We start from the raw sequence: 15067 nt of genomic DNA on the forward strand, positions 1-15067 counted from the left end.
TTGCATTCATCCTGTGAATATAGAGGAAAAATAGCTAAACAGCATGAATAATGTAAGATAATAGAGAGAGAGAGAGAGAGAGAGAGAGAGAGAGAGAGAGAGAGAGAGAGAGAGAGAGAGAGAGAGAGAGAGAGAGAGAGAGAGAGAGAGAGAGAGAGAGAGAGAGAGAGAGAGAGAGAGAGAGAGACAGACAGAGACAGAGACAGAGACAGAGACAGAGACAGAGACAGAGACAGACAGACAGACAGAGAGACAGAGAGAAAGATGGAAACTTCTGCAGCACTGTGTTTAGAATAACATTTGAGAAATGTTTATCTTGTTCATCTAAGTGAAATGTAGTATAAGATCAAGTCTAAGATCATGTCTAGAACCCCTTCTGAATACTTGACTCTGCCGGCCGTGACGTTTGTACACAAAAGCTCTGTCCATGTATTCCACGCTCGTTCATCAAAGGCACTCAATTATTCCCTGCAAATCAAAGCCAGGGAGCGTCCCTGGCGCTGCTCGCCTTGCCTCCAATAGAAAAGCCATCTGAGAAGTGCGAAGAGTTCCATCAGACTGAGCTACCTGCCGGCTAACATTACTGCTCTGTGGAGGAGATGATGTTTAAACCTGAACATGTATTGTTCAATGTGACATGCTCAATTTATCATTAGTTGTGAAGAGAGAACGGATGAGTACACTTTCAATTTAGTTCCGCTGCTTTCGTCATTCATCATGCCTTCCTCATCATCCATCATTTCCTCCCGTTTGATTTGTACAAAAACACACTTTCATAAGTTTAATGCAATTAATCATCAGGCTAAGATAATTTTATATTAATGAACCAAGACATTTATTTGATTATTTATTTTTATGAACTTGCACAGTGAATTTCATTGAATCCATTCTAGATTAGATCATCCATTGTTCAGCAAGCATGAAAGTGAGGAGTGCTGAATCTGTTTCTTTGGTATTGTTTCTTTATAGGTTTATGTACATTTCCAGAGAGCAGTTTGCCATCAGCACCCACTGGCCATGCCTTATATCTTCATATAACAAGTCCTAAGAAATTGGAAAAGTTGCTGCAATAGATAGGAGGTGACCTGGAAACAAAAGCAATCAGGAGGAGGTATGGCGGGAGCAGTGGGCCACTGCCAGCTCCACGCTCAAGGTGAAATTCTGCTACTCTGTCAATAAAAGAAGAAATACTTTTTGAGGCACAGGGCCGAGGGCAAAGTGTAGTCTGCAATTACATATCTTCATGTACCTCACCGAAGGACATTTTTCATGAAACAGATTTTTTTTGTTCCCACCAACACAATGCATTTTCTGGTGTTTTGTGGGGGGAAAAGGTATGTGGGCTAAATCTGTACTTCAGGTTGTGATGAAAAGGAGTACTCACACCAAAACTTGGGCAGTGAGAACGAGAAGGGTTACTTTTCTCAAATATTTTCCCTCCTGATGCACCAGGTTTCTCTTTCAATACTAATATGGACAATATGAACTTAATATGACAACTTACAAGACAAGAAAATAACATTCCTGAAGTCTGTATTCAGCATAATGTAACATTTCCACAAACCAATTTGGAAACAGAGGAGGAAAGAGGAGAGCACTTCTGATAAGGAAGGCACACAATTAAGTGAACATCTGATGATAGCTACATAAGAACATAATTATTTCGCAAACTAAATAATCTTCAATTTAACCACAAATCAATCAGCTATCCACTTGAAGAACTTCAGACTCCATTGTAGCTCAATCAAACCAAAATCAATGTGGACCAATTATAGCCTGTTTCATTAGTGTATGCAAATCAGTCAGGACTTTGAAACAGCTGGTCTTATATTTCCCCCTCCTGGCCACTCTATCACTGTGGGGACAGACAGATGGGTATACAGACAGACAGACAGACAGACCGACAGACAGAGAGAAACGTATAGACAGACAGACAGACTTTATTTATGTAGCACACTTAATACACAGATGGGCTTTACAGGAAGAATCCAGAGGGACAACAATGGAATAACAACATCGAGATAAAAATACCAAGATAAATATATAAACTATTGTTCTAAAAACTGGATGCTGTGAGTCTGTCTATGACAGGCTTGCCTTGACCCATGTTAAGGCTGATTTGGTCCTGGGTGTACTGTGACATGTTAAAGAATCACACTCACCTTATGACTGGGCCATGGTCCAGTCTGGGCCATGCCTGTGGAAAGCATTAATACTCCTGACAGAAGGATAGCACACTTGTCTCATTGTTTTATTCATCTGACAAACAGACACGCTCTTTCATCCTTTCCATTTGAAGCACGGCATACCTGTTTTATTTTTGCAGTTACATTATAGGTGCCTTTCTGGAACAATACACAACAGTAATATTAATAAGATACTTTATTTTCCTTATAATCAGATACACTGCCCTTTCAGATTATATTTGATAATGAAAGAAAGTATGATTTTCTTTGAAGAAAAACCTATGACATTGGCTTTGGTTGGTACACAAGCTTGCTGTTAAATGATTACAGAACGCAAAAAACAGCCAGTGTCAGTGGCTTGCAAACTCAGCCTCTCGTTGACTGATCTCTCTCAGAAGCGTGTTGTCAGAAGTGGGATTTAGGCGACGGATGACTGCTTGAGAGATAGGACAGTAGAGGTGAGCTAATCTCACACCTCCCAGCTCCCCGGAACACTCTGTCCCTGGACCTCACTGTTATCTTTTCACTTAACCCAAAATGCAAAGTGAGCAGTCATGATGAATTTGATGCAATAACATTACATAAAGACATAAGATAACAAAAAAATGCTTGAATGTTAACTTGCATGGATGGGTCGGTAGAACAGACATGCGTTTTCCTGACATTCTTCTTCGTCTCTCTATTGATTTCTCTCTGCGAGTTGCATTGTACTTCAACATCACATACATTAGTGTAGGAGTTCTACTCTGAGCACATCATGGATGGCAGAACAATGTATTTAAAGGCATTATGTTCTACCTAATGGCAGGTCTTAGACAGAGCCACAGTCATTTACCCTTGTGACTGGTCAAGCTGCTCAATTCCAGGCAAACTGTGATTTAAAATGATGTCCTCCATGAACTACATTCTCCAGGAAAAATGATTCAATTTGGCCATTTATTCATATTTACTGAGTGTACCTGCATTACATTTGTATAGATCACTTCAGAGTAAAACTGAAATGGAGAAAATCTAATCAACATATTGAGACATACTGGGCAGTTGTATGGAGTCTACAGTTATCCAGGCTCTGCAGGGGTCACTCCCATGCTTTTTATGATGTCCCTTTGAAATCTATCTGAATCACATTAAATTGGATATAAAGATGTGCAGACACATACATCACAGTAACTGGTGTGGTGGAGCATCGCTCGCCAAGAGTCCCACCTCAACAATCGGGTTATAAAATCGGCTTTAGATCCGATTAATAATTCACAATCCTGTTAGAAGAGAACAAACATTTCTGTTCAAGCAATTTAAGTCGCGGGATTGTTATTATAGCTGGGTGCTTGAGCCGGCTGGGAGATGGTCTTGGTGTGGGCACAGAGAGGCTGTGAAATGTAAGCAGGCTCCAGCTCACTGTGTGTGGAAGAATAACTCAATGCTATTTCACAGTCTCTGCTTTCTTTATTAAAGTGCAGTCACAGTAAACATGTCTTACCCACGCTTATCTGTACAGGCTTTTGATTTGGGATCATGCAACCCTACACTCTCTCCTGCTCACTCTTTTCCTCTCTTTCATCCCCCTGGCTGCTCTTAGGGCACAAATAGGTTGTCACATGAGAGACCCTACTCTAAAAAGTTCTCCTGTTGAAGATTGTCAGTGTTTCCATCAATGCTGCTATTATTAGAAATGAATGAGCTTATTGCTATAAACCAGAAGAGAGTTAGAAAAAGAGAGTTAGAACGAAAAATGTAAGTTTTACAAAGGATACAAACCTAGACCCCAGGTTAATGTAACATTTGAAGTTTTCAAAATATATATTTACAAACAACACTTAAACAAGCAATTAAAAAAGTAAAAAATAAATGTTATTTGGTATATACTGTATATCGACAGTCAAAACATATTGTGGTATCTGTTCCCTACATTAACATGTAATGTTGTTGTTCTTAAATCAGTAATTTGAATGTTGTTTTATGAGTGTATATCTAAAAACCAACGTTTTTTAAATTTAAGACTCATTAAACAGCCTCAGTCAAGTACATTACTCTCACACCACACACTATTTCAAACCTGATCGTTATTAGCTGTACAATATACTTTTGGATTATACAAAGTAGATATATTTTGAGCAGTGAGAAAATACTACTACTTCTACTACTATTTTGTTATTAAAGCTGTGAGATTGTTGTCAGAGTATGAGAGGGTGACATGGCGTCTTTAGTTAGTAAACACTGACTCCTAGTGGTCCCATGTAAGACCCTACAGGCTAGGCAGGCAGTGCACAGAGAACTTCATAGCCAGGAACGCCGATTTGATAACATACATTTTAAGACTGTTTTAAATAAGAAACACTATTTCCTCAGTCTTAGAATGAGGAAATCAGCATGTATACATAGGTTTTGGACTTTGACCAAAGCGTCAGCAAACAGAACTGAGGGTATGATACATAAAAGAGCATAATCTTGCCTACGAGAGAAAACACCAAAAACTAAGTAGGTAAAACCTCTGGATCAAGCAAGAACAAGTATTACTACTGTACAACAACATTATCTGGTATAATTTGCTAATATGGATTAGACAGACTTTTGGGTTGTTTACATGTTTCTTTAAAACATCTCATTATACATGCTTTACAATGCAGTAAAAGATACAGTTTCAGTCTTTATCCTCTGTTCGCCATGAATTTGTGATGCATAATGTAACACATAAATCAAATTCTTTGATCTCTAAAATACTTTGTAGAACTAGTACAATGTCAGAGATTGTCCAGAGTTAATTCCAATGTCATTGTCTCTCTTTCTCAGTGTGAGGCTTTGGTGAGTTGCTGTCTTCCTGTCTCTCAGTGTTCTGAGTGTGAGGTTCTGGTGTGTTGCTGACTTCCTGTTTCTCAGTGTTCTGAGTGTGAGACTCTGGTGAGTTACTGTCTTCCTGTTTCTCAGTGCTCTGAGTGTGAGGCTCTGGTGAGTTACTGTCTTCCTGTCTCTCAGTGCTCTCAGTGTGAGGCTCTGGTGAGTTACTGTCTTCCTGTTTCTCAGTGTTCTGAGTGTGAGACTCTGGTGAGTTACTGTCTTCCTGTTTCTCAGTGCTCTGAGTGTGAGACTCTGGTGAGTCATTGTCTTTCTGTCCCATAATCATGCTGCTGTACATCTTCTGTTGCTGCTCTTTAAATGTTTCCTTCACCTTCTGTCTCTTCAGTCCCCCATCCCTGTAGAGAGATACAAAGGGCACTACAGATCACCAAACAGTGCCACTGCTCTCAGCGTAACAATTATAGGATGACAGATAGCAAGTGAGAATAAAGGACATTGTTCGCCGAAGGTGTCCTTACCATGACAGGTCCACCAGCCCTCCCTGATGCGCAATGGCAGATTTCACTCTGTTCGCAAAGTCAACAGCATCTTCCCCCTCCTATCCAAAACATCAATCAAGAGAGATAATAAAGAGAGTCATCAATAACCATGCAACATACACCTTACTGGGCTTAGTTATAACATAATCATCTCACATCAAGTTACTGGTCATAGAGAGTCATTGATATCAGTTAACATGAGTGTATGTGTAGTGTGTGAAGTCCCGGGAAGAAGCGTGAGGTGAAACCTGTTGGTCATAGGAGGAGGGAGTGGGAGAAGACAGCGTTGAGGTGTGAGGGCCTACCTGTCTGGTCATAGGGGGCAGGTACCAGACGTTCACCACGATAGCCCAACTGGTCATCATCCTCAGCAGGTAGCTGACCATGTTGTACTTGGCACTGTTCCAGAAGGCATCTCCAAAGCGGGGGTCATACTGACAGAGGGACAGAGGAGAAATCCACGCTACCGTCAATCAAAAGAGACTTGTTGAGAATGACGAGACCGTTTACAGGGAATAAAAGCAGGGTCAATGTGAGAAGAACTAAAAGGTACAGTACAGAGGTGCAGGGTCCCCGGTTCGATTCCGGCCGTCGACATATCCTGCATGTCATCCCTCTCTCTCACCCATCCTCCCTGTCAATCTCTACTGTCTCTATCCCATTAAAAGCAGAAAGCCCATAAAAACATAATTAAATACAGTACATCATAATAACTATTCTCAGTGTTAGTAACTGTTGCTTGATAAAAGAGCAGGGGATTTACTACCTCTCTATCCCCAGTATATCACTAAATGACTGTAGACAGTACCTTGATTGCAACTGGATAGATTGTCCCTCCAATCTCAAAGCTTCCCTTCTTGAACATCATGACTGATGTGTTGTTGATGCAGGTTCCTGTGTTAGGGAGAGAGAGGTTTTATGACCACCACAACAACCTCACCCTCGACACCAGCAGAAGATGAAGCAGTCCTACTCTGTAGAGACTCACCCTCTGGGAAAATCAAGATGGGCAGCTTGGTCTTCGCTGCGACATGAGCCTTCAGTCTGGGAAAAAATGGAGGGAGATCAATAATCATGACAAAACTAACCATGATGGAAAAAAACAATAGATGGTGAGATGATTGAGTGTTTTGTTTAATGCAATAGAATAGAATATACTGCAAATGTTAAATGAGCAAAACAGGCATTGGAGATTAGAATGCTAACAAATCTCATTGGCAAGCAAATTATTTACTTTCAGAGGACAACTAGCGTCATGGAACAGACATGCTGCACCTGGTGTCTTTTCTTATTAACTTGCTGTCTCACCTATTGGTAACAGCATTGCGGTCTCTCATCTCCGACCTCTCGAACCACACATGGGGGCACGACCTTGACATCGACCTCTGGAGGACCCCCATCAGCCCTCCATGAACTTGACCCACCTGAGAATAGCAGGCACAGAGAGCATGACAACTTTAACCTTCTCAGAACTAAAGTGGTAGATGAAATATCAAATATCAGTGACCAGCTGACCCGCAATGCTTATGTTACTCACCATAGCGTAGCACCCATCATTGGCCAAAATGACAATGTCAATAGGTGAGGTGTGGTTTGCTACGCATATTCCTCCTTTCTGGGGTCTATTCTCTCTGTAAGAATAAGAATTGCTTTTACATATATGATACAGTATCTTAAACTGTTATTCAATTCAAAGAAAATGACTTTAAGTAGGCATTATCCAAGATGGGATAGTAAGAATAGGAGGAAGGCAGGATGACGGGGAAGGGTGATGAGAAAGAGAATGGTTGCACACTGACTTGTTGTGGTACTGAATAGTGGCAGAGAGACCTCTGGCACAGATCCTGTAGCACATCAGGTGGACCAGCTCACTGAGCCAGTTCTTCACACTAGAACACAGAGGAGCAATGTAAAATTCAAGACAATACACAATCTCTCTCAATCAGCACAAGTCATCCAAGGTCCTCCAACATTCTCTCATAACATTCATTTAAATTGTACAGCACTGCTGTTACCTGCTGTTGGGTAGGAATCCCACCAAACAAGTCCCTATCACCAGCCAGATCAAACCAATGAGTGCCAAGGTTATCCTGTAAGGAAGGGAAAGCAAAAGGTTGAAAAAAGAGAAGACGCTGACTCTAAACAATATAATTAAGACTCTGAACAATATAATTAAGAATCTGGGATTCAAACAATAACAAAGCATCCTCCTCTATACTTTATTTGGTAAACAGCTGAGGGATGGGGCTGGAGAAATGGAACCACTCAAAGTGTTGTTCTACTGCCCCTTTCTGTCATTGTCTTTTGAAACTATTTTTGCTTCCATTGTAAAAAAAAAAAAGCTTATATGTTGGGTTCTGGGGGGTATTCCATCAACATTGCTAGAGAAGAATCCAGCCTTATTTTTGCTAAATGCTGTGAGATTTATAAAACAAATCCAGGCTTATTTTGCTAAATCTTGCGAGACATCAAAATAAGCCTGGATTTTCCTTTAGCAATGTTGATGGAATACCCCCCCAGATGAGGTAAAACAGTCAGACTAATCTCATTTATAATCTCATTTATAATGTATATTCTTCATGAGTCAATGGCTATACAGTATATCATTATGGATGTACCAATCCCAGATTGCCCCTTTAATAAGACTTTACTCCACATACTTTGGTACAGTATATCCAAGAAACATCAAGATGCTGGTGATGGGCAGTTAGACTCACCTGAGAGGGAAGAGGACACAGTAGCGTATGAGCACGCCCAGGCCCCAGATGATGGTGAGACGCAAGCTGATGTAGTGGAAGTTGTGGTTGGTGCGGGTGAGCAGGTTCCAGGAAGCCAGTTCCTCAGAGGAGAAGCGTTGGGTCACTTGGTCCTCCATGATGCTCTCCAGGCCCTTTCTGTAGAAGTAGAAGGCATCACTCAGTGCGAATTCTCCCCCCGTTAAGGACCTGGGGCGATAGCAACGCAGCTCCCCCATCTCCTGTTCCATGGAGCCAACTGCCCTCTTGATGAGTCCTGGTCAGGGAGCACAACAAACATAACAACACAAATATAAATATGAATAATGGGAGACGACAGGTGGAGTCTAAGAGAGAGTACAGAGGTAGAAAATTAATGGCTGCAATCAGTTATCTTTGCTAATCCCTTCTTAGCATCAAAAGATAGTCAAAGCATCATTAGGCTGATAAGACTATTTTGTTATGATAGCAGTACCTAGAGCTTACATTCCTTAGATTCTCACAACTGACACAGTTTTTCCAGCTCCAGTAAAACAGTATATATTCCTCAGAAAACATTTAGATATACGCTTTACTCTTGAGCTTTTACATTATTTTGATTTGAATAGGGCTGGTTCATTTCATATCATATCATGATTACAATACAGGATTCAATATCATGTTCACTGTTTAACCAACTTTTCTAGATGAAAAGAGCAAACACTGTGGATTTTGTTAACTTCACTGAATGATTTGCTAAATCTTATTGCACAACATTATGGTCATCAGTCCTTCCTGTTTCTTCATATCAAGAGGCTCACTACATTTCCTGGCACAAGGACAAGGATTGATAGATAGTCTAATGCTTAGCAATACATTCTGCAATGTGCAACTCCAATCACATAAGAAATGGGCAGCAGAAGGTCCCTTATAGTTTTACAGGTGTAATAAACAATACATAGCCTAAATAATGTGTTGCTATTGTGGCCTCCATGCCAGAGTTACAATAACAATTCTATAATGTAGGCGTGTATGTTGTATTATTCCAAATAAACAAAAGACATCTCAAATTCCCTGTACGAAGCCTGAAACACGATCACTCTCATGTCATAGGCATGGAAACCAGCACTTGGTAAATGTCCAATAAGCATCATAGATCACAAGATCACTATCATGCAGAGTATGGGGGAGGGTAACCTCTTTCAAATGCAGATTACAGTATACAGTATTTCACAAAAAGCAGCTGGAAAGGGGGCCTGCAGTATTTCACAGCATATGGGTCGAGGGTTATATAGTACACAGAGAGAGTTGGTTCTTGGCTGCCGTTATGTAATCGACTATTGCATCATCAGCCTGGGACGAGGCTGCTCAGCACCCCCACATCAGCTGTAGGAGTTGACCAATCATAGGCCCCCACACAGACACGCAGTCACATGAGGAGGGTTAACTGTATCCAACAGAACGCAATGTTCTAAAGTTGACTTGATGTTTTTAAAATCATTTTTCCTATAAAAGATGGACTTAAGAAAAGAGCCCAGAAATATCACATAAAAAACTAAATGGTGGAACATACTTTTTTTATGTTAAAAAGTGACTCATTTAACTAATTTCACTGGGTGTTAACAATGCAACAAAGAGAACAAAATAGAGAGGGAATATTGAACTTGTGAAACATATATAAGCCCACAACAGGGTCTCTCACATCCTAAAAACGATCTCACTAGGGTTGTATAAACTCACTTACCATTAGGTAGCGGTTGTGGCACTGGCAGACGGGGCTGTTCCCTGTGTCCTCTCTGGATCCTTAGGGTGGCCCACTGCCCAGACAATCATTATTTTCATTTGACCTCTCACATAATCCCTGCTACATACTGCACCTTGACCTAACATCCAAGCACAGACTAGAACTATGAACTATGTTCGAAGGAGTGAGTGGGGCAACAGGTAGGCCTACCGACAGAACACTAGCTAAAACAGTGAATTACTGTATATCTTATACAGTTACATGGAGTATTTTGTTTTTCATACACCACCTCCACACCGAGCAGAACATTACTGTATGTTAATATCAGACAACTGCAAGTATGCAAAAATAAATATAATTCTACATTAGCTATTAATGTCTGTATTTTTTTCATTTGAAGACAAAGTTAGAGAGTAAGACAAAGGCATGATTACCTCCAGGATTTTGATCAGGATTTTGATGTAGACCCCAGTGACCCCCAGGGAGAGGCCAAACATAGCAGGTAGCATTATGAGGCCCACCATCACAGAGAGCCACACCTGCAGCAACACTATACTCCAGTGGTCCTCCATCCCTCAGTGATCTGTCATCCAGTGGTCAGGCACATTGGGATGAAGTCATCTACAGAGAGGGACACCCGCATCATGACTCATCATCATATAACATTCAACTATATATATATATATATAGTTATATATCATGCAATGATAATAAAGTATAGGGCAGAATGCTTTGTTATTGTTTGAATCCCAGATTCTTAATTATATTGTTTAGAGTCTTAATTATATTGTTTAGAGTCAGCGTCTTCTCTTTTTTCAACCTATATATATATGTATATCTACATGGCAGGAACAACTATTTGATGTTACTTAGTCTATTGATCTACAAATTAACATACAAGAACAGTAGAACGAATCATGCCCAGTAAGTCATTCGACAGACGCAGATGGAAAAACAATAATCTGCAAAATATTACCATTTTCATCCAAAATAGCAAACCGGAAGCCCTCCTTGCAGTCCTCGCGGGTTTCCCATGTTTCCTGACCTAAGCAGTGGTCAGTCACACGGTCGAGTCACACAAGTTGGCCGCTGAAGTAAACAGGTCGTCTGGGCGTAGTTGTAGTGAAGACACGCCCCCCGTCTCAACCCTGTCAAGCACATAGAAGCTGCGCATCAATAGTGCAGCTTTGGTACATTCACGTGTCAACAGCATACATTGCGCTCTTTTAACGCAATGGTACGGCAATCAATGCAATTTATGTATCATTTTCAAGTTTTACCGATTTGTTCGGACTTTCCTTTCTAAACATTTAAATACATTTCAGCCTTAACACAGCTTGTTTTGTGAGCCTGCTAACAGTGTAAAGCAGTGTTATAGTTAGCTTGGTAGCGAGCTTGGTAGCGAGCTTGGAGCTTGGTAGCGAGCTTCGTTGTTTGGTACCTGTACTGTAGCAATGACAATAAAGACCATTCATTCATTCATTCAATGGGGATTACTCACCGAATCCATTGCATTGCAGTATTTTGGGCTTGACTAGCGAGTTTGTGTTGTGATTTTCAACAACGTTGAAATGTATTTCCGTGTTTCAAATTAAAAGTCCGAACATTTTAATTGGTTGCCGTGGCTTGTGGCGCAAATGACCAGCCCATGTCACATGTACTAATTATAGAAACAGTGTACTAGAGAAAACGACACACATTCTGTATCTGCGATTTAGTTAGCCAATAGGTTTGCACACTGGCGGACTCAAGGGGGGGGGCAGGGGGGCGACCGCCCCTCCTGGTGCCCCCACGGTTGAAAAACGTCTTGCTTAAGTGCCCTTTTGAGTGGCTAAAGTGCACTTTTGAGTGGCAAAAATGAGAGGCTGTGCCCTATTGGTGCCCCTCCAATGGTCTAAACTTGACCATGTGCCCCCACAGTTGAAAAACGTCGCACTAAAGTGCCCTTTTGAGTGGCAAAATTAGAGGATATGCCCTATTGGCTGCCCTTCCAATGGTCTAAACTTGACCATGTGCACTGATGGGGTCCCATGTTGTGCAGTAGGTGCCCTTTTTTTCTTTTCGCCCCCCCCCCCCCTGCCCTTCAAACAGTCTGAGTCCGCCACTGGGTTTACATATTTCAGTGTTGCCCCTAACATGAGTAGGCTATAATGCTCTGTAGCTCTATAATTAAAGTATACTACATGTCTTGTTTCACCATTTAATGTAACCACTGCAGACTCTTGGCATGCGGTTAGGGTTAGTATAGTTAGTTAGTTACTTGGGTTATTAATTGTTCTGCTATCCTTTATTGTCTTACGAACCATATATGGTAGCTGACGTTCCGTCACATTCCATCACATTGGCCCGCGGCCGCAGCGGGACCCTTCTCGTCATTTCTGTCAACAAGAAACATGGCGGATTCCAATTCATCTGTCCGCATCTCCGGATTTGTTCTTGGTTCGTTGATGTTTCAGCACTTTAATAGTGATTCCGACGTGGTATGTTTGCTATAAGTTCATCGCGATGTGGCAACATAAGTTCTAGCTAGCTCCAGTTCCTCAGTATAAAGGGAAATGTAGACTTACTAACGTTAGCTTGCTAGCTAACTAGCCAAGTACAGGTTATCTATCTAACCAGCTGCAAAACCAGCAAGGATGGGGAGATAGCCACCACTACTAGGGTTTAACTAGTGTATTAAGTATGTGCTTCTAAATTCAATTTTGTAGGAAGGTCTCATTCTTGGGGAGAGCAAAGCTGAAGTGAGAAGCAACATCACTGATTCTCAAATTGATCATATTCAGTTTGAGCACACACTAAGTGAGTCATTACTCTTGAATCTGCGTCGTGCCATTTTCTAGATAGGAGATAAACTGCTATTATTACAACGTTCTTTCTGTTCCAGACATCCAGAACCACATAACCTGTCGCAAGCTGAATAGGTAATTATCATACTCTTAAGCATTGTCTGTGCATGACACAGCTGACCACATAATGTTACACAAACGGTTGTAGTCAAGATGTTACAGCAATGTAATGCAACAATGAATACAACTTTCTAATATGGATGGAATACATTTGAGGTTACCAGCAGTATACATGTCACTAATCTGTCTTCCCACACCATCCACCTTAGTTTTTATAATGGATTAGGAGAGGTGAACATGGATGAAATTAGGCACATCCTGTCCAATTACAAGAAGGTAAGTGAAGTAAGATGGCTTAGATATATCTCTTCTCTTCACACTTTGTGTTACACATATATTTATTCACTTTATTTCATTGTACTTTCAAGGAGAATGTGATTGGTTGGTACAAACAGCGGAGGAATACAAGTCAACAAATGACCTTCAGAGAGCAAAGAGTACATGAGAACTTGAAGAGGGCGCTCTCCAATCACGAGCTGATATTCCTGCTGTTAACGCCCAGTGAGGTCCTCAGTGAGGTCCCAGTGAGGTCCTCAGGTTCTACACACAAACTGGAGTATGCTGTTTACGGATCACATGGCAGGTCAGAACATTCTACTTCCATTGTAGACGCTTACATAATTACATATTATGATATATAACTACATAATCTGTCATTCATGATACATTCCATAGACTGAACGTCTTCTCACTCTCCCTAGAAAGTTGGTTTATATGGTTGTTGTTTTGCAATAATGCATGCAGTGAGTGATTGTATGGTTTGAAATGCTCTCTGCGTTAGAGTCCTGATCATACTCATGCTTCTTCTCTTCTGTCGCCTAGTAGTCAATACCACAACCTTCCTGTCCTTGTGAGCAACTTGGGTTTGTTGGAACAGCAGGACTACTGGAGAGTCTCTTCATCTTGTTCATCAGTGAACTACAACCGTTCTATTCGGAAACACAGGTACTGAACACTAACCCTTAGCATTTCCAAAGATTAAATCTTCCTATGTATTTGTCTGTCTACTGCTTGTATGACCCTGCATTTGCTCTTTTGACCTCTGTGCAGGTCGAAATTATTCTCCTCAGACGGATCCCTGGAAGAGCTTGATGACATTAATGACATGAATAACTCCTTGCAGGCTGAATTGAAGGTAAGAATGGCATGAGAAATGACATCCACAATATGGGTCATACTCAGTACTCATGTGAATGGAATAGTCGTGTTGTTACAGCATTTTGCACTTCAAACTCTTTACTATGTACCGCCATTGACTCACTGTTCAATAAGCCATAAACCCTGTTTACTTTCTCCACTCGCACAGACAGCTTGTAAGGATGTGGAGGAGAGTGAGCGATTGGTGGAGAAGCTGCTAGCAGATGTCTCTGCTCTCAGAAAGGCTGTCAGTGAGAGGAGACACCAACAAGAGCAGACAAAAGGTATGATGTCATATCCCTCTGCAAGTATATACGGTATATATATATATATATATATATATATATATATATATAACATTTTATTTTTTTCACCAATCTGATGTTTTGGGTCCTTTCTATTCACTTGTGTGTGTTTTATTTCTCTCAGTAGATGACAAGCCCTCACCAGCCCAGCCACAGGAGAATGTGCTTCTCTGTGAGGCTGTGAGGGCACTCTTCCCTGGATCAGCACTACTCCAGACACGGGCCTTGACCTTACAGGGCTTCCCTGTGCCTGATTTCTGCTGCAGCACTGACCATGGCATAGACATTGCTACAACACTGCCTCTGATCCTGGCACCAAAACTCCCCAAAGCCAGGAAGAACAGACTGGGGAGAAAGGTCACAGCCTGTAGAAAACACCATCTTGCAGAATCATCTCAGGTTCCCAAGAGGAGGAAAGGCATGGTGGGGGAAACAGAAGAATCTTCTTTGTCTGCCAGTGGGTCAGATACAGAAGAGGAGTTGCTGACTAATGCAAATGGAAATCAAGATTTCACCAATTCCCCAGTCTTCTGATGATAGCAATTGTCCAAAAGAAATCAGGGAAAAATCACTGCTATGTGCCTTGGTCACTCAGTGGGTTCTTGGGCTTGTCCTACTGTTACTCAGTATTGTCCATCATATCTTAAATTGAGTTCAGAGACTAAATGTTCAATAGTCTCAAGCTGTTTGTTATTGAACTTGTACTGTATTTAATTATTACTAATAAATTACATTATTTT

At 41.1% G+C, this 15067-nt stretch overlaps 2 protein-coding genes across 4 annotated transcripts; one reads left to right on the forward strand and one right to left on the reverse strand.

The window, feature by feature from the left end:
- Positions 1-4081: 4081 nt before the first annotated feature.
- gpat3 (glycerol-3-phosphate acyltransferase 3) lies at positions 4082-11061 on the reverse strand. Its single transcript, XM_080528332.1, has 13 exons — positions 10956-11061; positions 10414-10600; positions 9980-10052; positions 8239-8533; positions 7537-7611; positions 7321-7410; positions 7059-7152; positions 6830-6945; positions 6510-6565; positions 6330-6415; positions 5827-5955; positions 5501-5580; positions 4082-5377 (listed from the first exon to the last, which is right to left on the reverse strand). Exons 2-13 carry the CDS (start codon positions 10549-10551, stop codon positions 4957-4959), a joined length of 1653 nt encoding a protein of 550 aa, XP_080384458.1. The 5' UTR covers positions 10552-10600; positions 10956-11061; the 3' UTR covers positions 4082-4956.
- A 1309-nt stretch (positions 11062-12370) lies between these two features.
- Positions 12371-14956, forward strand: abraxas1 (abraxas 1, BRCA1 A complex subunit). Of its 3 annotated transcripts, none has more exons than XM_080530151.1 (9): positions 12371-12459; positions 12688-12778; positions 12864-12900; positions 13095-13161; positions 13254-13468; positions 13708-13830; positions 13936-14020; positions 14192-14306; positions 14452-14956. In XM_080530151.1, the coding sequence occupies exons 1-9, from the start codon at positions 12373-12375 to the stop codon at positions 14859-14861; spliced, it is 1230 nt and encodes a 409-aa protein (XP_080386277.1). In that variant the 5' UTR covers positions 12371-12372; the 3' UTR covers positions 14862-14956. The 3 variants fall into 3 exon arrangements, with proteins under 3 accessions (XP_080386277.1, XP_080386279.1, XP_080386278.1); XM_080530153.1 differs by having other exon boundaries at positions 14455-14956; XM_080530152.1 differs by having other exon boundaries at positions 13711-13830.
- The last annotated feature ends 111 nt before the right edge of the window (positions 14957-15067 follow it).

Source organism: Nansenia antarctica (assembly GCF_963989245.1).
Source record: "Nansenia antarctica genome assembly, chromosome: 4".
Taxonomy (NCBI): domain Eukaryota; kingdom Metazoa; phylum Chordata; class Actinopteri; order Argentiniformes; family Microstomatidae; genus Nansenia; species Nansenia antarctica.

Bases quoted from the DNA above. Each gene is read 5' to 3' on its own strand.
- gpat3 (XM_080528332.1), bottom strand. From the start codon at position 10,551: ATGGAGGACCACTGGAGTATAGTGTTGCTGCAGGTGTGGCTCTCTGTG. The intron at 5,956-6,329 runs GTACTGTCTACA...TCCCTCTGTCAG, and splicing joins TCTATCCAGTTGCAATCAAG to TATGACCCCCGCTTTGGAGA. The intron at 5,581-5,826 runs GTAGGCCCTCAC...TGTTTTGGATAG, and splicing joins TGCCCCCTATGACCAGACAG to GAGGGGGAAGATGCTGTTGA.
- abraxas1 (XM_080530151.1), top strand. From the start codon at position 12,373: ATGGCGGATTCCAATTCATCTGTCCGCATCTCCGGATTTGTTCTTGGT. The intron at 12,779-12,863 runs GTGAGTCATTAC...TTTCTGTTCCAG, and splicing joins TCAGTTTGAGCACACACTAA to ACATCCAGAACCACATAACC. The intron at 12,901-13,094 runs GTAATTATCATA...CATCCACCTTAG, and splicing joins ACCTGTCGCAAGCTGAATAG to TTTTTATAATGGATTAGGAG.